Source organism: Grammomys surdaster, unplaced genomic scaffold, assembly GCF_004785775.1.
Source record: "Grammomys surdaster isolate TR1022 unplaced genomic scaffold, NIH_TR_1.0 166, whole genome shotgun sequence".
In the NCBI taxonomy this organism is placed as follows: domain Eukaryota; kingdom Metazoa; phylum Chordata; class Mammalia; order Rodentia; family Muridae; genus Grammomys; species Grammomys surdaster.
The window spans coordinates 15,365,440-15,389,602 of record NW_021604614.1 but is presented as its reverse complement, the minus strand read 5'-3'; the positions used below and the strand labels follow the sequence as shown (position 1 = coordinate 15,389,602).

The 24,163-nt window shown below is 47.7% G+C and overlaps 1 protein-coding gene across 2 annotated transcripts in view; it reads right to left on the bottom strand.

Moving 5' to 3' along the window:
- Window positions 1-24,163, bottom strand: part of Rph3a (rabphilin 3A) — a 72,699-nt gene that overhangs the window by 39,294 nt on the left and 9,242 nt on the right. The window contains exons 3-4 of one of the 2 annotated variants that reach the window (XM_028766157.1): window positions 7,265-7,341; window positions 1,555-1,566 (exon numbers count right to left, since the gene is read on the bottom strand). In XM_028766157.1, coding sequence (XP_028621990.1) covers window positions 1,555-1,566; window positions 7,265-7,323 — 71 coding nt within the window. In that variant the 5' untranslated portion in view covers window positions 7,324-7,341. Of the gene's footprint in view, window positions 1-1,554; window positions 1,567-7,264; window positions 7,342-24,163 lie in introns of those variants that run through there. The other variant, XM_028766158.1, reaches the window with a different exon arrangement.

Here is a 24,163-nt window from a genome sequence, read left to right as displayed (position 1 = left end):
CCTGTGATGTCCAATCTGTGCTTTGTTTGCTTGTTTGTTTTGTTTTGTTTGTCTGTTTTTAAATTGTTTAAGGGGCTGGAGAGATGACTCAACACCAACTGCTCTCACAGAAACCAAGGCTCAGTTCCCAGCACCCAAAGGCTGCTCACCACCACCTATACCTCTAGTTTCAGGGGATCTAGCACCCTCTCCTCTGACATCCACACGTTCCTATATACACACTATGCACAGTCATGTAGTAAACACTTATTAAATTGTTAAGTTAGCACAGGAAGCAGTGGATTTTGCTGCTGTGTTCCCATGTGATTATAACTTCACTGTCTTGACTCTCTTCCCGGCTGCCCTCCCTACCCCATCTTTCCTCCTCCTACTGACCCCTTTCTCTTCCCTTCCGCTATCATGGCTTGTGTCCTCCATCAGCCTCCCTTTCCCTCTGCTCATCCCTGAACATCACCCCCCCCCAATGGTTCCCTTCTACTTTGTAGTACACATGCATATACACTTCAGTCTAGATTCCACGTGTGAGAGGTGACACACACCATTGTCCCCCTCAGTCAGGAAATCTCACTCATCATTAGTCTGACAGTTTGTCAGCTCCACTCCCTGACATGTCTGAATAACAATTCCAAGGATTTATAAGAAAGCAAAGCTCGCCTGACCAGGGTCTTATCAGCCAACTATAGAGACCGCTGATTGTCCACATGCTCCCATTGGGCATGTGGGGAAACTGAGGCCCAGAGCAGAGAGAGAAGGCTGGGGGGTCCCCTGGGTAGGTGTTATCTGTGCCCAGCAATTCTTCAGAGGATCCTGAGGAAAAGATTATGTGAGCCTGAAATACTCACGCCTACTTCCTCCCCAGGACAGCCACCAACAGGAAGTCTAGGTGTTGATTGACACCTCCACCTAACTGCTGGTGCTTTACAGTTTACATTTGAAGGCCCCACCCCCCTCCGATAGGGAAGGACAGGCAGAGGGTGCGTGAGATCATGGTGAAGGTGAGTCTTAGCATCCCACCATTTAAGGGCGACAATGACCTACTGCAGTGTCTGCATGTGTCTGTCACTGAGGATGGAGCTGCCTGGGAGCCCAAAAATTCGTCATGCATCCTCAGCGCATGAATCTAATTCAACACACACATGCAGTGAGTAAAGCCAGACACTGGGAGCTCAGGACACATCCTACAGGAGTCAGAGTGACCTCTAGAAAGAGTCAGCTGGGAAGTGTGGCCTAGAGCACCCAACAGTGCTGCCCTAATCGCTACAGCTTTGGTTTGAATAGCACTGGCTGGCGGTATGGTTCTAGCAAAACTGTAGGGATGGACATGGGGCTGTTACCCAGGGTCCCAAACACTACCCAGTATCAACTGTGGGCTTGCCTAAGGAACACATTCCATCTTCTACCAAGATGGGATTTCCTCCCTGGAAATACACACATTTTTTTTTTACATATATATGTAAAATTGGCTTATCCCCTTCTTTACCAGCTCATCACATTAGTCAGGAAAATCATCAAAACTCGACTTGTAGGAAAATGGAAATGGTGTGAAATACTTACTGTTCCTTCTCACTGAGGCATGCCAAGCAAGGGGAGAGAGAGAAAATAAGAGAGGTTAGCTAAGAATTCTCAGGGACCTCAGGCAGCAGTTAAGCATGTATACTTTAAAGGGGACCAGAGTTCAGTTCCCAGCATCTCTGGCAGCCTGCTCACAGCAGCCTATAGCTCCAGCTCCAGGAGGAGTGCTGCCCTCTGCTGGTCACTGTGGGTACTCCACTCACACATGCATATACCTACAGAGACATACGCATACACACATAATTTTAAAAAAATCTTTTTTTTAAAATTTTGCAGTCATATCCACATTATTCAGATATGATGTCATAGTTTGAATTCTGATGGCCTAATTTCAGTTTTCTCTTCTTCCTCTTCTTCCTCTCTCTCTTTCTCTGATCATTATATTTCATTCATTTGCTTTGAGGCAAGGTTTCAAATGTACCCCAGATGCCTTTAACTTCACAGCAATCCCCCTGCCTCAGCTTCCCAGGTGCTGGGATTACAGAGGTGCTCCTCTATACATTAGATTTATTTAATGTTACATCTAAACCATGGCCACCTCTGGACAGGACTACAAAATGGCATCTGTAAGTAGAGACCAAGGCGGGTAATTCACTAACAAACCTACACCAAGCAGCCTTCCTCCCTACTCCTCCTTCCTTGTTTCCTAGCTTGAGATAGAGGTTCGTGTGAATACACATAGCATACAGTCAAGGACGCCTCTAATCTTTCTGCCTCTACCCATTTGATGCTGGGGTCACAGATGTGCACACACATGTTTATTCATCTCTGAGAATTGAACCCAGGGCCTTGTGTATGCTGGGCGAGCACTCTACCAATGGAGCCACATGCCCAACCCATTTATATATTTAAGTAATGTGTTTTTTTATGTAACACTAAGGAAAGTCATTCAACGAAAGTCTGATTTTCCTCAACTTGGGCTTTGTGTACACAGAAGTACGTATTTCAAACAGTAGGGATCCCATTCACGATTCCTGAACAGCAGACTATGTACTGCCCTATGCAGAGGTGAAAGCCTGTTTGTTTTAGAAAGGAGACCTACATTTTATAACCACAGGCAGGTGGCAACCTGTCTTTGTACCTCAGTTTCTACTTCACATCCCTGGCACTGTCTGCCAGGCCAGCTGTCTAGAGGCACCAGCATCTCTCTGAGCATCCTCACTGTGCTCCAGAAGGAACAGGTGCGTGAGTCCTTTCCCACAATACACTGGGGCCTGCAGACAGGATTACTAGGTCCCAGGATGCTGAACTGGAAGGGTTTCTGAACATTGCAAAAGCAGGTGTTCTCTTTGGTTGGGCAACAGGTGATGAAGATTCACTTCTTCCTCACCCAGAAGAAGGTGTGAACATCATGTTCCTTCTGTGTCAAGCTGTGGCACAAAGCCCAACAGTGTGTACTATGGCCGAAATTCAGCCAGTATTTAATAATGGCTGGAGGGAATGGAACAGTGAGCAACAGGTGTGTTCAGGGCACCACAATGCATCATGGGAGGACAGGGGTGGTTAATGAAGCCACGTCTAGTCTGCTAGAGTAATTTTGATTTAATTGCCAGGCAAATTGTTTGGCAGCCTATCAACGAAAGTAAATTCTGATGGATGGGATTTTTAATTAACTGGTGCTTCTTAAATAAAATAAACAGTTTACCCTGTCCATCCTCTAGGCAACTATTTATCTCACAGAGACATACTTTTTTGGAGGGTGAAATATTATCTATAAAGTAAGTTTATCCAAGACAATGTTGGGGCAGAATGCTTGAGAAGGCGTCCTGCTGAGATCACTCAGAGTTCAGTGGAGTCTATGAGAATACAATTCAGGGTACAAGGTAAAGCTGTAGGTAGACCAGGGGAACAGACAGAGGACTTTTCATTCCTTTATTTTTTTTTCATTTTATATGTATAGATAGGTGTTTTGCCTGCATGTATGAATGTGCACCATATGCATGCCTGGTACATGGGGTAGCCAGAACAGGCCACTTTGGCTCTCCTGGAAGCAGAGTAACAGAACATATGGGTGGATGAAAAAGTCTTCCCAGTATTTAACCAAGTCTTAAACAAATCAATTAAGCCATTTAAAAAAAAAATGAGATCTCATATAACCTACCTGGATTCAGACTCCGCAAGTAACTGAGGATGAACTGAATTTATGATCTTCCCAGGCTAGGATTATAGCAATTCATGCACAAGGGCCTCATGCTTGGTGAGCCACATCTAACACCTGAGCTGTGCTTTTAATTGTAGCTCAGGGATTGTTAGAAAGAACAGGATTTTTCCTCAACTGATTCATTTCAAAACAAACAGACAAAACAGATTTCAACACAACATAAAATGTTTTCCCTCCTGAAGAGTTTGTTATGAAAAAGAAAACCTAAATCACAGACTCGGGGAAATTATAAAATTCTGTAACAAAGAAATTTAACCTGAATAGCAAGTTTAATGGAAAGAAGACAGTGGCCTGCTATTAAAAAACGCACAAAGATGGGGGTAGAGAGATCCATTGTTAAGAGCACCAGGCTGCTCAAAAGCAGGGGACCAGGGTTCAGATCCCAGAACTGACTGACATGGAGACTCATAAAAATCTGGAACTCCAGGTCCAGGGTGCTCTTGCATCCTCTTCTGGCAGCCATGGGCACTGTATCCATGTGTATGCAGCCACCACACACTCACCCAGACACACACAGTTCAACCAGGGCTACCGAGTGAGACCTTGTCTAAGAATAATATTAATTACAAATATTTATATTTATTGATATTATGAATGATGTCACTGTGGGGGACGATCTGTGGGACAGTAAACAGCAGACTTGGATGGTCAAGGCCTTCAGGTAGTCGTGTATAAAAAATGCTTAGCAATACTCTCACTCATTGTAACTAACTAGAACGCCAACATGAACCACATTCAGAGCTGAGGACATGCTGAGACATCCCTCTATATAGTGTTCACAGTACCCAGGGATAACAAGTCAATAGCAGAGAGTATCAATCTGTCATCATGTCATTTAAACATGATTGATTTTAGGTATTCATCATCATATGTATTAGAAAGTGCAATTGTAAATCCACATCAATTATTTTTTTATTATGGCCATGGTCAGTAACTGGCTTGCAAAGGTCCTGAAATTGTACACAGATTATGAAGACATGCCGAGGGAGATCAGCACATCTCCGAGCAGAAGTGATCACTCGTGGGTAAAGTTACTATGAGGTCAAAGACATGAAACAGAGACTCAAAGTTCATCAAAGACCTGGGCCACATTCATAACATACCTATAACATCAGCACTTAAAGAACTGAGGCAAGAGAATTGGGAGTTCAAGGTCAGCCTGGGCTAAGTAGTGCGATCCTGTCTCAAAACCCAAACGACACAACAAACAGACACAAACTGACCAAAAAAGCAGGGGACTGAAAAGACCAGGAAAATACTAAAAATAATGAAAAGAAATCATCAGAAACAAAATAACTTAAAGTCCTAAAAATATAACAGAGTGGTTTAAAGAAAAAGTAGTGTGACTTAAAATATCTCAAGCAGGGAATCTTAGGGTGGGTGAGACAGAGAGCTAGGCACACATTGTTTCCTGTAATTATCTGGTTTTGCTAGAGTCTCCTTCAACTTGCAACATTGTTTCTTTTAATTGTCTGGTTTTGCTACAATCTAGAGGAGGTAATCCTGGCAGTATTTCTTTCAGTTCTCTATTTTTCCTGTAGCCTATAGCCAAGTGTAACAGTTTCTTTTGAAAATGGCCTCTTTCAACAGTCCACTGTCGCTACACTATAAGGGAGAGGAGAACCACATTGTTTCAAAAAGAATAAATACAATTTATTCTTATAATTACCTTTCGCTCTCCTGGAAAGTGTAATATCTACTACATCCTCTTGTGAAAGACAATCTCTTCTTTAATAACAGTGGATGAATTATTAGTAAATCAAGTTTTAAGGAAAGGCAACAACAAGGGTGTTGTGTAAATAAGGGGAAAGTAGTGATGGTATGGCCATGTGATCAAGGACAGAAGTGACCTTAGTTGAAAATCTCTTCTGGATTATTTTTTTTTAAATTCTTTTTTGGGGGAGTGAGATTGTAGATTATTTTTGAGATTGTATTTTAATTACATTTCTCCCTTATCTTTCCTCTAAACTCTCCTGCTTCCCTTTAAATTCATGACCTCTTTTTACATCAATTGTTGTTGCTTGCACACATGCGTGCACACACATGTGCACACACATACATGCACACACATACATGTACACATGAACATAACCGGTTCAGTCTATATAACATTATATGTGTATTTCCAGTGATGATCTTTAGTGTTGGAAAACCAAATGGTCTTCCCTGGGGAGGACTACCTCCCAACTCCTGGGTTTCCTCAGTTGCCTACAGTTCTTTGTGTAGGGTTGAGACTTCATGGGCTTTGAACCAGCTTGGCATGTTCAGAAAATCACATCCTATCAAAATGAGGCATTATGAAACCCAGTGCCCATGGATACATCTACAGAACACTCCCATACCTCGGCTTCAGGGAACATTGGGGAAGAGGGGACAGAGAGGCTGTAAGAACCAGCAGAGCAGGCAGTTTTCTGTGAGATGGTGTCTCCTGGTGATATCACAAGTTATACCCATAAGGGCTCACCAATATGGCTTCATAAACATGAACTGAACAAGGGTGATGCCAATGAAGATGTCAAACTGGACTGAGGGGAAAACCATCTCAACAAGAGGGAAACCATGCCTAGTACTGGAAACCTAGCCAACTACTCAGTATTAGTGAAATTACGGTTATTGGAAAGAATCTGTAGCCACTAATTTACTAAGCCAGCAGAATCCCTAGCAACCATCTATAAACGTTAACCCTTCTGCCCACAGATAAGTGTAGTCTTCACTCCTCATCACAGAAACGTCTCTTTGCAGCACATGGAGAACATTACAGAAAAACCTTCTGTATTCTTTGAGCTAGCAGTGGCCATCAGCAAACAGTCCCCTATCCTCCACCCTTGTGACACATACTTCTGTGTCGTTAAAATAATCATGTCCCTAACTAGGAAATTCAACCTGATGGTGTCTTTAAAATTCTGTCCAACAGAGCCACCACACTGAGGCATAGAGGACAGAAAGGCTGTCTCTAACCGGTTCCCATGGGGCTGGGTGAGTAACATAGACACCCATGGTAGGTTCCCTATTTGAGACACAATAGGGAATGGTGGGGAGTATGGAAAATTGAGAAGCTTATACTATAAAAGCCACTATGGAGCTGGAAAGATAGAGAGCCAGCCCTGCAGGTTAACTGCTTCTCATACAAGTGTGAGGCCTGCAGTCCAGATCCAGAAAGCCAGGCATGGGAGACACCTTAATCTCAGCACTTGGGAACCAGAGATGGGCTTCCCAATCAAGCTACTAGACAGACTAGCAAGAACCAGTGAGCACTAAGTTCAGTAAGAGACCCTGCCTCAATCAGTGTTGGGAATGATCAAGGAAGATATACAATGTCAACTTGGGAGCCTCATGTGCATGCATATACCTGTGTAGCAACATATGTATGCACACCCACGCACCCATGCATGCAGCCATGCAGCACACACACACACACACACACCCCTAGAGTAGGGAAGGGAACCAACCCATGGCTCTTCTTCTTTCAAGTGTAGACACTCAAGATTGCCCAGCTCAAAAGAGCTACTCCCAGGGCCATCCCGGACTTACTTTGACTGCAGTGGGCCATCACCAGGGTACATCCATCGGTTCACCACAGTGTCAGTCATGGTGGAAGGCTAGCACACCTGGAAAACAGCCACCCAAGACAGTTAGCCAATCATCTGGCCACTCTATCTCATGAACCCCAACTGTAGGCCACACATGTGGAGACACCAAAGAGGAAGGGAGCTTGAACCAGCATCCTTACTGTTTGTGTAAAGAACCTTGTACGCCTAAGGGGTAGTATCCCCTGGGATCACAGCCACCTAGTGGCAAGAGATGGGGCATTGTGTTTTCTGTTCATTGCTGATATGGGTCCCCATAGTGGTACTGTTGGAGTACCACTATGGAGTATTGTGGACTTTAAGGAGGTAAAGGTCATTGAGGACTTTTCCTTGAATTGGGGGACCTTGGTTCTGTGATCTCTTTCTTGGCAGTGGTGTGAGTGGTTTGCTCTGGCATTAGGATGTGCCAGCCATGCCAAGGGCCACTGCGATAGGAACGCCCAGTCTTTGACATGCGTCCCCAGACTTATGAACACAAATTGACCTTTTGTCACACATAGCCAGTGACGTGGCCTTTTGTTATGTGACTCAAGTCTCTCTGTATCTGCTTTGCCCAGGATCAATTTACCCTCCACATATCATCAGGACACTGAAAAACACACATCACAGCTCGTCAAAGACCTCTACAGTCAGAAGCAGGGATACCATTGGTATCTCCAGGGAACAGTGAAAACTCCCTTCCCCAAAGGAATCTGATGTTCATAGCAGCACAGTGTGGAAGTGACCCCAAGTTCACCACCCCATGGGCAGCTGTTTGCCCTCAGTAATGAGCTGATATGCACTGTTTGGCCTCAGGAATAGCTAGATATGCTTGCTCATCCTGGGTGGCCCTTGAGGGCACTGCTCTAAAAGAAGCCACCCTTTACCTCTCTGCTTCTGCCAGTCTCTGTCCAAATGCCACCTCTTCCAAGAAGACACCTCCATTGGCCACACTAAGTACTTCCCCTAGCCCTCATTTTTCAGTTTAGCATGGCATGTGATTTGTCTTCTTGCTGCCTGCATTTTTCTCTCTACCTAGTCAGTAAGAGCCAAGTTCCAGGCTCAGGGATGGGTTTGTTCAAGTGTAGCAACTCAGTGCACAAGGGGCCAGCTTTATGGACCTATGAGGCAAGCATCTGACTGGGCTGTGCATGACAGAATCTCATGCCCCCACGTGAACATCTGCAGGTGACAAAGACCCCATATGCTCAAAGCACTGCACTCATTGTCTTGGTATTCTTTGTAATTTTTGAATAACGGATCCAGAAATTCTTAGTTTACAATCAGCCTTGCATGTGGTATATAGTTGGTGCCCAATAAATGCTCGTATAGATCACAGAGGTTAGTCAGCACACACGTGTGAAACATCAGAGCCTGCCTGCTGTCATAGCCTTGTGGACCCTTAGGCTACTCTACATAGTCGGACTGCCACTGTTCAAATCCCAGAACATCCCACTGTGGGACCCTTCCCCTTCACCTCTTATCCCTACATCTCCCAGTCAACATCCATTGCTAAGGACCAGTGAGTCCACACCCTAGAATCTTCTTGGTCTTCTGTTGCTTGAAGATAAGTAGAAAAAAATAGTTCAAAGTTCATTTAAGTTAAGAGCCACAGTAATGTCCAAAGTGACTCGCTGGGGCTGGACTGGCTTGATACTTTAGAAAGCTTCGGGCATCTGTGCCACCTGGAGGTGTTCATGTAGAGTTTGAAACTATAGACAACCTCTGTGCACCGCAGTCCTGCATTAAATCAGGCAGTCTATGGGGATCCTGCACCCAATATCTTGGGTGGCATCTGGACACTTCTGATTCCATCTCTGTCCTTGTCTACCTCCCTTCCGTGACTCCATTCAGGTTGGTTGGGCGGGGGTGGGGGGGAAATGATGGACAATGAGACTTAGCAAGAGCTCAAACCAAAGAGGGAAAGCACAGGAACAAAAGACATCCAAGCCAGATGTATACTCTGCTTGGTTTTTTGTTTGTTTTGTTTTTGTTTTTTTGGTTTTTTTTTTAAGTAAAATTAAGCCAGAAGTGAGGAGGCATTCAGACTGTGAGCATCTCTCATAAAACTGGGGGGCTGGGGGGAAACCACAGACAAACGGATCAATACAACTCATGTAGAGCTGGGGATGGCTCAGTCAGCAACGTGCTTGTCTCAAAAGCACAAGGGTCTGTGTTTGATCCACAGGACCCGTGTAACAAAGCTGCTGGGAGCTCTGAGGAAACAGAGGCAGGGGGACTCATTGAACTCACTGGCCAGATGATCTAGCTGATTTGGAGATCCCAGTGAGAGACCCTGTCTCCAAAAACAAGGTGTATGGTTCCCAGGGCTGTTCTCTGGCCTATACACACTCCTCTCCCCCTCCATCTCCCCCTCCGTCTCTCCCTTCCCCTCCCCTCCTCTCTCTTCCCCTCCCCTCCTCTCCCTCCCCCTCTCCCTTTTATTCTCCTCTTCACAGAACACCCACCCACCATCACTAAGAGTCTAACACTGGTCTAGGAGATACAGCATTTAAACACAAACATGAGACAGAAATTCTGGTCCTCCCAGAGCCTGGCTTCAGGTGGGGAAGACCAAAACCACGCAGGCCAAGTCTGAAGTGTGCCAGCTGCTGACACTCTTGTGAGAGTGGGTGGCTGGAGGAAATGGGACTGGGTATTTGGTTTCACACAGGTGTCAGGAGGGTCTCGCTGATCTATAATGTTTGAGCCGTGTGAACAACTGGGGCAACTGGAGCAGAGTACCTTAGGCAGATGGCAAAGGAAGTGCAAAGGCCCTGGGGCAGGCAAGCACTGATGAGTTAGAGAAACAGGAGGGAACCTAAGGAGGAGTGAGCCGGTGGGGATCGGAGAAACAGAGTCCATTCATAGATGAATCTGGCTTCTTCACCCTCTGAATCTGATTGGCTATGAAATTTCCTGTGCCCAATAGTATGTAGCGTGCCTCTCCAGTCAGGTGCTTGAAGATGCACATGCTCTAGAGCTGGCTTCTTTCAGTTATATAAGAAGCACAGGCTAGCCCACTGGAAACATCACCCAGCCAAGTGAGCCTAGTCTGGCCTAGAAGAGAACTCCCCAGGTTCTCCTCTAACCATGGTTGCTCTGAGCTTGGTTCTAGCAGGGTGATTTGTTACACAGCACAGACAGACGGATGGAAGTTGCTGGCTCAGATCCAACTCCCATGCCCAATCCCTGGATCTCTGAGCGGCTCTGGCAAGGTATGCCACTCAGAAATGAGTGCGTGGAAATTCCCATTCGGGAGGGCTTCCCTCACAGGCTGCTGAGGGACTGTCTGTAAAGGGCTTGTTAGTGTACTCAGCCAGGGAGCGTGCTGGGTATTCCTGGTGCGCACTGGGAGAGGTGAAAATATTATAAGGGTGTTGTAGGCCTCAATGAAGGTGCAATAGATACCTGGTGTGTATACTCTGTGTGTGTGTATGTGTGTGAGCGTGCGCACATGTGCATGTCTGGTATGTATCTGTCTCTGTGTGTCTCTGTGTGTGAATGTGTGTGAAAGTGTGTGAAAGTGCGTGCGTGCGTGCGTGTGTGTGTGTGTGTGTGTGTGCGCGCGCGCGACTCGTTCATATAAGTCAGAGGTAAACTTTAGGTGTCTTTTCTCAGGAGCTGCCTACTGGTCTGTCATTGGTGCAGAACTTGCCAATTCAGCAAGGCTGACTGGTTAGGGGTCCCCAGAGGTCTTCCCACCACCCTCTCTCCACTCTCTAGTTAAGGCCTATCTTTTTACATGAGTTCTGGGCGTCAAACCCCAGCCTTCATGCTTGTGTGGCAAACACTTTACTGACTGAGCCATCTTTCCAGTCCGTATATATCTCTTATTTAGTCTTTTGTGGGGGCAGAGCATCCCAGCTTTCCTTCCAGATGGCTTCTTTCTCAGTATCCACCAGTAAGGCTCAGATGGGGTTCACCTAGCTCTGTCCTTAGAGGCGGGCCTACAGCCCACTTCTGGTCAGTCAGCGGTTGGTTCCAATTCCTGGTCGGCTGTGATTGGCTCGGGATCAGCACGTGATCTGAGCTGGGCCAATGGAAGCTCTGCTGGAATTCTGTAGGTGGTGATTTTCTTTCTGTCTTGGGTACTGAGCTGATAGGACAGCTTCTACTTCGCATGAAAAGCCTACTGCAAGACGTTGGAGGAACGTTCCAGGGGGACGGTGAACAGGTCGGGTAGGAAGTGCTGGATCCAGCCATACCTGAACCAATACTTGCCATTTTGGCTATCATAAGCCAATGACATCCAATTTGAACTGAATTTTTGCCACTGCATGCAACACTCCCACCTTTGTCTCCTTGGGGGTCCCATGTCACTTTGGAGCAAACGGGGATCCCAAAGGCCACCAAAAACGGTGGGACCTGAAAAAATGGCACACTAGTCCTCACCCAGACCACAGTAAGTCCTCTGCCTACCCACTGGGCTCTGTCATCAGATGTATCCTCCCCGAAGCCTTCAGGGACCCTGCACTGGCAATTAAAATTCAGAGACAATAAACAACACTAATTAAAAGCAAAACCAAGCACTTAATAAGACAAATGAGGTGGTGGTATTAGAAGTCGGGATGAACAAGCTGGCATTAATTAAAACCAAAGACAAATGTCTTCCCCCTTTTAAAACGTGTGTGTGTGTGTGTGTGTGTGTGTGTGTGTGTGTGTGTGTGTGTTTCTAGAAAAGGTTTGAATTGTGCTGACGTTCTAAATGATGTGGGCAGACATGCTAGGACTGATGAATGAGGGTAAGCAGGGGTAGGGGGGCAGAGGGTCTCCCCACAAAAGTGATCACTTGGTCTTGAAGTGGGAAAATGAGAAATGCACCTCATAAAGGAGGAAAGGGAGGAAGAAGGGGGACACTAAGGCTCGATGTCATGGGGGATGTGGGGATGTTGGACAACGGGAGGTTTGGTGAATATAAATCCTGGGGTGGGAAGAATACAGGGTTGAAGACTGTGCTGCCATTTCTGAGTGAGGCCCTCTTGGGCACACTCCTTATCTCCTGTACCTCTGTTTCCTCACATGAAGGCTGGAAACAAAAGCAGAACCCATCTCGACCTGGAACCAAGAGAGTTAAGGGAGATAGCATTCATGAGATCAAGACCAGGCATCCAACAGGGGCCGAGGATGACCCTGTTGTATCTCATGAATGTCACCCAGCTTATTTTTTTCCTGTGTGTGTATGTGGTGTGCACTTGCATTTATGTGTGCTTGCATGTGTGTGGGGACATACATGTGCAAGTGGGTGTGTACTCGTGCCTATGGAAGCCCAAAGTTGACATCAGGTATCCTGCCTTTAATTGTTGAGGTGACGTCTCTTATTGAACTCAGAGCTTGTTGATTCTGGATAGTCTCACTCGCCAGCTTGCCTTGAGGATGCGGGCAGCCACCATACCTGCCCACTCTTATGTGGGTCCTGGGGATGTGTTATCTGGTCCTCACACTTGCACAGAGAGCTTTTTGCTTACTGAGTCCTCTTCTCCCTGGCCCTGCCTTATACTTTTTACAATAGCATTGAGCTATCACTAGCCTTGAGCTTGGCAATTAGGTAAGAAGCCTTGCATGCCGAAGATCTGCTTGCCTCCTCCTCCCTGGTGTTAAGTACCAGCATGTGCCCCCCTCCCTGCTTTTACATATTCATTTAGTAGATTGGGAAACTGAAGCCCAGACAGGCAAAGTCATTCATCCCAAGACACACAGCCAGCACCCCGAACAAACAGGTTGTGTATCTGAACTGAGACCATACTCCCATGTGCATAACTTACTGATGGCGGGGCAGAGGATCCTAGGCAGAAACTAAGACAGTCTCTTCTCTGTCCCCTCCTGGATCATGGTGTCCCTCGGGGCCCTGAGTTCACACACCTGAACACAGCTGGTACAAGAAACACCACCAAACCTTCAGCTGCCCTGACAGTGCAGCCCGATTCCAGGTTTCTCAGGCAGGCAGGATTTACCCTCCCCCTCTGGCAAAGATCAGGCTTGATCGCTGCATTAACTCATGTGCTCACCAACATCCAACCAAACAGAAAAAACCGTGATTAGATTGGGTCTGTGTATCAGAACGAGTCATTTAGCTTAATGGCCTCTGTCCTGCTCTTAAAGGACTGGGCAGGCACTGGCTAACATGAAGCCCTGATAGCAGTACACATTATGAGAGACCACAAGTCGTTTGTCCTCTGCCTGGGCATGGAATGCTGAGTGGAGAGGGACACATCCATCACCTCACACCACCGGCAGTCCTGGTCTCCTCCCAGAAGGAGAACTGTGGTCAGCATCAGATCTCTTCCTCTATCAAAGAGCTCTGTCATCCTGAAGCATTGTTTTCCATTGAGGAGAATAATAAACATATTGGAATCAGTTATTGACTTGTTATTCAAAGGCAGAGCTAGCCTCGTAGCAGCATGGGGAGTGGATCTTTAGAAGTACAGCTTGCTGGACATGCTCTGTTTTTTGTCCACCAGAGTGTCTTCATCCACCCTGCTGGGGGCTTAGAGGCCACTGTGTTAGCTGCATCTGCCACACCCTTGACTTCAGTTTCTGGTTGCATTTCAACAGGAGACACTAGCAGAGACTGGGAGGAGGAAGAGCCAGAGGAGAGAGAGCAGGAGGAGGGAGAGGCTGAGGTGTCCCCTGGATTTCCCTGCTGGGTGGGCACCACATAAAGAAAGGATACAGACAGCCAGGTTCTAAACTCAAATGACACCATCTCTCACCACAAGCCTTGGCACAATGAGGGCAGAGGGTAAAGGAATAGTGGAGACAGTAGGGGTTTGGAGAAGTGATGAGCTCCCAGTCATGGGAAGCAATCAAGCACAAGATGCAGAGGCTGTTGTTGGGTGGTGATCAGGGTGAATTGCTTTTTTGAGATCTCCCTTCAGGCATGTGGGAAAGAATGGCTGGGATTTGCAGCCATCTGTCTGTTGTGCCTGGACTTATTCTGACTCTCCTATCACTAGGCAGAGTCAGTTCCTAATGGAAAGTCAGAAGTTCAAACCCCAGACTAAGAAATGCTTAAGGTCCCTTCATTCCCCACAAAGAGCCCATCGGCTCCCAGGAAGGGTTCTCATTTGACCATGACAAATACCTGGGGTGGGACATGGCCAAGTCCCAAGTCACACCTGTATCATCACCATGGCCACACCTGTCGACATTCCATGCACACATCCTTATAAAAACACCCCATCCCGGTCACACATCCACTAATGTGCCACAGGCACATTCTAGTCCTTTCTGGATCCTCTGTAGCATCCAACTCAGAAGTTCTGGCCCCAGGAGGCCCAATTCCCACCTCACATGATCCCAGTCAGGATCTCTGGGATCTGTATGGATTCTAATAGATCCACGCTATTCCGATCTTCTCTGTGCCCCGCAAGTAACAGGTGGCAAAGACCTGCCCCGTGCTTGTATCCTCTCACCCAGGCCTTCCTGGTGCCTAGGGTGGATGACAGAAAAATGAAACCTCCTAAGTGGTGGACAAACAACTTCTGAACAATGGACTCTCCCTCTCCTCTCTTGAGCCCTGTGGCCGCCGTGGAAGCAGCCAGTGCTGGAGCTGGAGAAATGGCTCAGCCATTAAGAACACAGGCTACACTTACAGTGAACCTGAGTTCAGTTCCCAGCACCGCTGACAATGGGTAACCCAGGACTGTCTGTAACTCTTGCTCAGTGGATCCGACGCCCTCTTCTGGCTTTTGCAGACACCTGCATGCATATGTGCACAGACCCATCCAGTCACACACACACATGTGTGTACACACACACACTCACTCACTCATACACACTCTTACACTTATTCAGACACTCATACATACACAGCCTCACACCCATCTATACACACTCATATTCACACACACACTCACGTGCTCTCAGACAAACGCTCTCACACTCGCATGCTCATACATTCAATCACACATACTCACACACCTTACACACACACACACACAAATCTTTAGAAGTAAATCAGTTTTTCCCCCAAGATTGAATCAGAGCCAGAGCAATAGGGGCTGGGCTGAGCCTGTGTGATCCTAAGTCCCCTGACTGCTCTTCCTTCTCTTGCAATGAACCCAAGAAATTGAGGATACCTACCACCAAAACAAAACGGAGGGGAAGAAGAGGGAAGAAAGGAGAGAAGGGAAGGGAGGGGGAGGGGAGAGGAAGAGTTTTATGCACAGAAGCCCCAACAACAGCACTCCCTAATTTAACACTCCCCCCCATGGTTTTCCTTAAACTCATTTACACATTAGTTCCTTTGCAAAACTCACCTCAAATCACACAATGGGAATGATCTCTTTCCTGCTGGGACCCACCCTGACTCATGTGACCAGTGTCAATTGTATATATTTTCCATGAGGACAGTCCAGCTGGTGCTACAGGCCTTTGGTTCTAGCACTCTCTGTTCAAGTTCAAGGCTAGCCTGGTCTACCTATAAAGTTCTAGTCAACATGGCTACATAGTGAGATTGTGTTTCAAAACACACCAAGACAAAAACAAACACAACAAACTAGGCAGCCTCCAGTGCCTGGGCTTGAGGAACAGGTTTAGGAAGGAACTTGAATTCAGCACCGTGGACAGCGTCAAGGAGGCCCAGGTTTTAGAGAGTGAGGCGTTAAGGCAGAGGGATGGGAAACAGGGAAGGAGGGCGAGTCCAAGAGAAGTAGGGAGGGGTAGGGGAAAGGAAGGAAGAGAGAGGGGGGAGGGAGGGAGGGAGGGAGGGAGAGAGAGAAAGAGAGAGAGAGAGAGATCGATCTCAACCTCTCTAATGTAATGACTTGGCTTCTCTCTCTGAAGCCACCAGCATGGCACAGAATAGTGAATGGCTTTTATTTTTTTCCTCCTGTGATGCTCTTAACTTTCTACTTAGCATGTCCATTCCCAGCTTAGCTCTTAGCTGTCCCATCATGCTTTTCTCTGGCATCCTGATTTTCTCCTGGTTTTTTAGCAAAATTTTGGGACACAGCCTCTGTCCTCCATAAACTGGAAGTCCTAGGGGACTTCGGACATCTCCTCTTACTCCTGCTACTAACTTCAGCCTTATAAGGAGAAAAACCTTCCCCAGGCTCAGCCTTGGTGTGCTGCTAGGGCTAACTCCACTCCTAGCCCAGGAGTGGTCAAATGATCCCAGGATGGCCAATCACCGTAGTGCCTTCTCCCAACTATGTGTAATTGATTCAAAATTCAATGAACTCTACAACCAGGCTTTTTCTGGACTCTTAGAAGGAAGGAAAAACTGCTGAGAGACTCAGGCAGCTATCCTGATGCTACTACCGAGCCTCAAAGATCCACACACTGGGGCTATGAATCATCTCAGCCAACAGACATCCTTTTGTGCTACCAAAACAAAATTACATTCAGTTAGCCATTTGTGAGGTCCTGGTACACACACACACACACACACATACACACACACATACACACACTCACATGCACACAGGCAAACACTCATATACATGAAATCATTTAAAATATATATATATATATGTATATATATATACATATATATATATATATATAAAATAAAATGTCTATGATCTGTTTATAAACCGTGATGTGCTCATAAATGATGTTTAATGACTTGAGATTTAAACATTTATGAAATATAATTAGATTATAATCTAATGTGAATATTACTGTTACTTGATATTATTCCTTTTATTTTTAATCACTTCATAAAACTTATTTGGGGAGGTGCGTGAATGGGTGTGGCGCTCAGAGGACGACCTCCGAGTTGGCTCTCTCCTTCCACCGTATGGGTCCCTCTGACCAATCTGAGACTTTAATGTGCAGATTCATCTCACAGGCTGATCTGTAACATAGTCCATATAAGAAGAATGACCAGCGAGTGCCCTTCAGTCTCACACAGGGGCACTCATGGAGCCGGCCTGTGTTATGTCTAAGCCTCTGGGTGTGATGGGGACAATGTGCTGATGATTGTTGAAGTGAGACCATTTAAACGTTGACGTGCTGGGAGGTGAAGGGGAATCCCTGACCTGGGTGCTATTTTCTGGCCACCACGTCCTACAGCCGCGGTTCTCAACCTTCCTAATGCTGAGATCCTTTAACACTTCCTCATGTTCTGGTGAACCCCAACCATAACATTGTTTCTCTGGTTCTTTGGTTGGCCGGTTGGTTTTTTGAGACAGAGTATCACTGTGCAACCCTGGCTGTCTTGGAACTCACTCTGTAGACCAGGCTGCCCTCCAACTCAGAGCTCTCTACCTGCCTCTGCCTCTCAAGTACTGAGATCAAAGGTGTGTGCCACCACTGCCTGGCTCATAAAATTATTTCACTGCTGCTTCATAACTGAAGTTTTCCTACTGTTAGGAATCATACTGTAAATATCTGATATGCCGGATATCTGATACTCTACCCCTAAAGGGTATGCAACTGACAGGTTGAGAGCCACTGTCCTACAGGAACCTGAAGGTACAGGCACACTTCATCCATGTGGAGGTAGGAGGGTAGGAGGAGGGAATCTTGCTCAAGTGACCCTGTCAGCTTGGAGATCCACCGGGGACTGACAATTCACAGGAGTCATCTAGCATGCTGCCACGCTGGGGCCTGAGCAGATAACAGCTGAGCTGGGCTGTGAATGGGACTTTTAATACATCTCCGGTTTCTGGTGTCTGCAGACACGCTCAGAAGAAAGAAAACAAAAAGCTCGCAGAGAGCTGAGGGCGCATCAAAAGAAGCTTCGAGAGGTTCACCCCATGCCAAGCGGCTGGCTCAGCTTCTAAGACAAAATAGGTCCTCGGGTGAGGCGGCATGGGGGTTCCCATCTTTCAACATTGAGGATCATGAAGATCGAGTCCCTTCCATGCTAACTGTATCTCTTCCTTAATAAAGCAGACCTCCGGAGCCACTTAAGCCTGCGAGGATCTTTCTGAGCTCTGCCCTGGTCTCCTGTGACTGTGCTGCCACAAGAAACAAGATGGGAAAACACAAGTGGCCCGGCAAGCCTTCCTTCCTCATTCAGTTCTTGGTCATCTAGGGGAACACATCAAACCGTGTTCTTGTTGGTGTGGAATGAGAGGCAGCAGGAAGAGGCATGACACCTCAAAACATAAAGAGGACGGACATTTCTCCCAGGTCACCTTTTCTGTGCCTCTTGGGACATCCACAGCAGCTCTCCTTTTGCAGGAAACTCAGTGCAGCCCAGGTATTTATTTGACATGAAGTATCTATCACAAGATGCTGCACCAGGACCAGTCCCAGCTCAGTCTCTTGCTATCCCAAGACCTTGGGCAGGCCCTCAAGCCCCTCCATGCCTCATTTTTTTGTGTCTGAAAAAAAATGGAAGTTATATCTGAACAGTTTCCCCAGGCTGAAGCTAGAACAGGGTGGAGAGGGCCCAGCAAATACTGTGCCCGCCCACGAGAACCACTCACTCCCTGCCAGCTCCCCTAAGAAGAGCAATCACTCTAGCATGGAGTCTCAGGGCTGATCCCAGCCTGGCAGGATGCTATTGATACCCGTCTTCTCTGCTGTCACCATTTCATGGTAGCCTTTCCTTTCCTGGGATGGTCATCAGTGTAGGACCATGAAAGGCAGCCTGGGTTCCTGGTCAAGCACAGGCTGGAAACTCCAGTGACCCTGAGGGACAGAAGGCATTCTGCCATGCTCCTGGACAACAGGCCCCTGTCACTAGCTGCAGCTCTCCATAGATTTGTGGCCATCAGTCACATAACGACAATGCCCCAAGCCCGTCCATAGGTAAGAGGACATGACCTGTGGGCACATAGGCTCAAGACAGATCTCCATTTTAATGAGGTACCTAAAGGCCTGGAGGCTTAGCCAATAAGCTTTCTTTCCCAGACACTCCTCCCTGTAAAAGATATTTAACCTCAGGCCTGCCCTGAGAAACTGGGGTGTGGTTTTTACTCATCTACTCTCCATCAGGACAATAAACGTCTCAAAACCATGGACTGTCACTTTCCATTGGGATTTGCTGTGGGGGGCCATAGAGAAGGCCTTCACCCACAGAGCTGCTGTCTAGTCTCCAGTACTAGGCCTCTTTGTGCTCCCAGCCACAACCACCAAGCCAAGCCAAGCCCCCCACCGATAAGCCAGGACTCTCTCCCTGTGGAACCCAGCTAGAGCTCCACATTTTCTCCTTCGGCCCAGGCTAGATCCAGCCCGAGGGCTCCCACTTCCTTCTCGGCTCTTCCATGGCTCCCAGCAGTGCCTGGGTGCCCAAAAGCCTAAGAATCAGACTGCCCCGGGCCTCCCTGCAGGCCCAGGGACCCCTGAGCCAGCTCCAGCTGTCCTCAGGACCTCAGACTGTGCTTTCCCACCCCCAGAGCAGTATCCCTGGCTACCCATAGCCCGACACCTGCCTGGTACCAGCATGGGGTAAGTGTAGTCAAAACTCCTGCATCCCACCTCCCAGAGTGGCTTGAGCCCTGTGGTGGAGCAGATGCAGGACCCCACTTAACCCTATACATCAGCACACTCGGGTACCCAGAAGGTTCTTCAGAGAACATCTTTGTGGTTCTAGCCCCCCAAAAGGATATGAACAGGCACCTTAGGCAAGTATCACCAAATAACCAGGAATACCCAAAAGCTACTGTCCACCCCCAAAAAGCTTCATCCACTTCCCCCTTTGCCACCTGAGCACCCCAGACAGAGCCTACAATGGTGTTTGTTAAAATTCTCCTAACTGCCCCATAAACATGAAAGATTTGGGGTTCATTTTGTGTATCCCCAAGGTGAGGGAACCTGTAAAGCCACATAGGTGGTGAAGAAACTGTCATGTTCTAGCTGCACGCTAAAATCACCTGGTGAACTTTCAACTGTCATGGCCATTCCCCTGTAACATTCAAACCTATCTATCACTGGGGGTGCAGACCCATTGGCATAGGGCTTGCCTAGCATGCAAGCATCCCTGGACTCCAGCCCCAGCATAGATGGAGCATGGTGGTCCATGCCTGCAGTGCCAGCATTCAGGAGGTAAAAGCAGGCCTCCAGGTCATCCTGGGTTACACAGCAAGTTCAAGGCCAGCCTGAGCTACTGGAACCCCCATGCCCACCACAAACAAACCCCAATTAGAGAAGGAATCCAGAGATGCCTAGAGTGTACATCCCAGGCTGAAAACCAGACTCTGGAAAGCCAGGGGGTGCTAAGGGCTTTTTGATTTTCCTTCTTTTGTTCTCTCTTTTTAAAAATAATCCACCACTTCCAGGACAATCTGTGAGTTTTGGCTGCATGCTCTCGCACAGAGACTCAATCCCTCAGCCTGCAATGCAGGTCTCTTTAAATACCGATGAAATCTGCTACCCCATCAACTGCAGCAGACTGTGCATCAGGTGTGGATATTGACAAAGAATCCGTGTGGTTTAACAGCTTATAACAACCTGGCCAAAGAGCCAGTCTCACAAAACACCTTGATGTCTCCCCCAGCATCACCACTCCACGCCCCCACTTTCCCTGCCCAGCCTCCAGGCCAGCAGAGGCTCAGCTGGGATTTTTATCTCTCCTTTTTGCTTCTGCTCTGTGTAATGACCTGTCAAGTGAGTCTGAACAGCCTGCAGAGGGGGAAAGGTTTCCAATTAGAGCCAGGAGTGTTATAATGCTACCATCAGCATAGGAGTGTTACAATGTTACCATCAGCACAGAAGTGTTACAATGTTACCATCAGCACAGAAGTGTTACAATGTTACTGTCCATTTTCCAACAAATATGTGGCAGGGCACCTACTGCATGCAGAGCACAGCCCATGAGGTACAGAGACGGGGAAACCACAGTTAAAGTGTCCCATTCTGGTGGGATGGATGGTCCAGTAGAAATAGCCAGTAGTCAGACAGATTGTTGGGAAGCATGCACACAGTGCCAGGTTCAATGGAGGCAAGTAGAGATGGCGGAGGAAGAGTCCTCGAGAAGAGGGGATTTTAAATAAGAGAGTCAGAAATGACACACCCGGAGGGTGGTGGGAATGGTCAGAGGTGAGAAGGTTAACACTTCCCTCCCAGAACCAGCCCACAGGTTGTATCCTCCTCATTCAGAGAGCAATAACTAAGGTTTACTGAGCCAAGGTCCCAGACCAAACCCCACTCCAAGGCAAGACTGTATATTGGTGGCTGGATTCCCCAAGTCAATGTGATCCATTCCTTACCCGATTTTCTGGAAGAGGAAAGGGAGGTGAGCAGAGAAGTTTAGTAACTGAGAAGACAAGCATAAGGACCTGAGTTGGATCTCCTGGGACCCCCATAAAAACATCAGGATCCGTGATTACTCACAAATGTAGCCTGGTGCTGGGGAGTGGAGACAGACACATCCCTGGGGCTCACTAGCTGCCAGGTTAACTCAATCAGAGAGTTCCAAGCCAAAGAGAGACCCTGACTCAAAGAAGGTGGATGGTGTTTCTTAGATTGACACCTCTGACCTCTTACCTACACATACATGTGCATATGCACACAGAGGTAACACACACACACACTGGAAAGAGCAAAGACCAGACCAGCTCACGGGGCTTGGCCAACAATGCCCAAGGCAGCTCTGTGGGCACTCTCCCTCTCCTGAGCCATTCAAGCCTATTTATGCCAGGAGAGATAGGAGGCATGCTGACAGGAAGTTCAGTTTTACTCCCAGAATGCGCCTACAGACCAACTACAACCAGATCACTCAGGAAACTGATGTGCACCTCTGGAAAGTTGAGATCAGAAGTTCCCGGGAAGAGCCTTGAGGACCTGCCTGGAGAGGGGAGGGGGTGCTTTCACACACTCATCACTAAGCCATGAGGTCAGCGGCTGGATAAACTTAGCTCCTGGATCCTGGATCCCTCGGAGTACAGCTCCCATCCCCACACCCACCATCCCGGTGGCTGGTTTTACTAAGATAGCGTTGTTTGAGACATCACAATCAACTGTGGCCACGGCTCCATTTTTATAGCTATGTTTTAATACTGAAGAGAAAGAAATGAAGAGGGAACCCCTTTGGGGGCAGTGGAGTTGGCAGCATCTGTAAAGGACTCATTTGCCTCACTTCACGGGGACCAGCAGAAAAATCGCAAGCCAATTCAGTGCAAGAGAACTTCCAGCGGGTTCTTGAGTCATGGGGCCCCAAAGACCTGAGAATCTGTGATGGCTGTTAAGAAATATCAGTGATGGTGATGAAGGTGATGGCAGTGCTCGGGTTGATGGTGATGATAGTGATGGTGGTGATGAGGATGGTGTTGATGGTGGTGGTGATGGTGATGATGTAGTGGATGGTGGTTGTGATGATGGTGGTAGTTGTGGTGAAGTGGTATCTTGAGAGTTCGTCTCACAGGGAATCTGTTTTTTTCTATAGGAACTTCTGAGGTCCACTCTTTCTGAACAGGATCCTCATTCTACAGTGGGGGAAACGGAGGCACAGGGAGCTTGGGTAACTGTTCAGCAAAAGCTGGTTTTGGTTGGTTGGTTGGTGGGTTGGTTAGTTGGTTGGTTGGTTTTGGTTTTGTGAGACAGGGTTTCTCTGTGAAGCCCTGGCTATCCTGGAACTCTATATATACACCAGGCTAACCTGGGCTTAAGAGATTTGCTTGCTTCTGCCTCCCAAATGCTGGGATTAAAGGTGGGCACCTTCATGTGGGCAAAAGCTGGTTTTGACCAAAGCAGATTTGCCCCAGGGCTGGGTGGCGCTGCTGGGCTGCGTCATTCCAGGCCCTGCTGATCTGGCATACAAGAGTCAAAGGGAGAAAGCAGGGCGGAGTTTCAGGTTCTCTGAAGAGAAGCTGCTGGGAGGCCTGGCGCGCAGTGGCACGGAGCAGCTCTGGTATCCGCTCCTGAAAGTCCTCAGCCCACCTGGGGCCACTAGGAAGGATCCTGAAGCCACCACGTGCCTGCCCACTTATTCCCAGTTTGCTGCGTGCGCCCCCAGTCTGTGGGGTACCTGCCATGCTTTGGGACTTTCTAGTTTGGACGTTGTCATTTTTTAAAGAAGACTGAGCCCTCCCTAGTCCCTCCCCAACTGACTTCCCTGTGTGACGTCCATTTCTCCTCTGATAAAGGGAGCGGTAAGCCCAGCTCTGCCCTCCGATCTCAAAGCAGGATTTTTAAAACTAGAAAGTCCTTCGCAGTCAGCTAACCTGTAGAGTGTGTCACGTGCTGAGCCCTGTTCTGAGACCCTGTGGCAACATTCGGAAGATACCATAATGCTTCCCACAGCACAGGTGAGTAAACTGAGGCTACAAGGCCAGGTCGCTGGTCCATGGCACAGGTTGAGAACGTGTACCCCTGGTGCCTTCACTGGGCCATCAGAAGATAGTGCTTCCGGCCACTGGTCTCACTGCCCCTTACTGGTCAGATGGTCTAATTGCAATGGCATTCATGCTTTGCCTCCACCCAGGCCTGAAGGACCTACAGACTAAGAATGGATGTTGCAAAGACACTTAGGCAGCTCCTTTATCCTCAGAAGTCCTCCAATAGGTAAGCAGAACTGGAGAATGGCCCCTGGCGGAAGGCAGAGGAGAGAGCATGCGCGTCCATTCTCTTGCTATGAGAATTCAGGCTTTAAGTTTGGTGTCAAGAGGGGTTAGATAGAGGTGACATCTAGGCTTGTGGTTCAAGGCTCCTCCTAGGACTAAGAGAGCAACTAAGGAGAAGGGCCCAAGCTGGGGAGAGATGCCATAGTACTGTGGACTCCTGGGTAATCCTCTGTCGGCCCTAAAGCAGCACCTATGGGAAGATGTAACTCCCTGGGGCCAGTGGGTGATTGAACCCAGGAAGGCTGACTCACAGCCCCCTGCTTTTTTTCTAGTAAGAGGGTAATGAGACACTCTGAAGGCCCCATGAGGTGTCAGTGACCTTCCTGCACCTGAAGCCCCTTGTGGTCAGGTTTAGGGTCTCTCTCTCTCTCTCTCTCTCTCTCTCTCTCTCTCTCTCTCTCTCT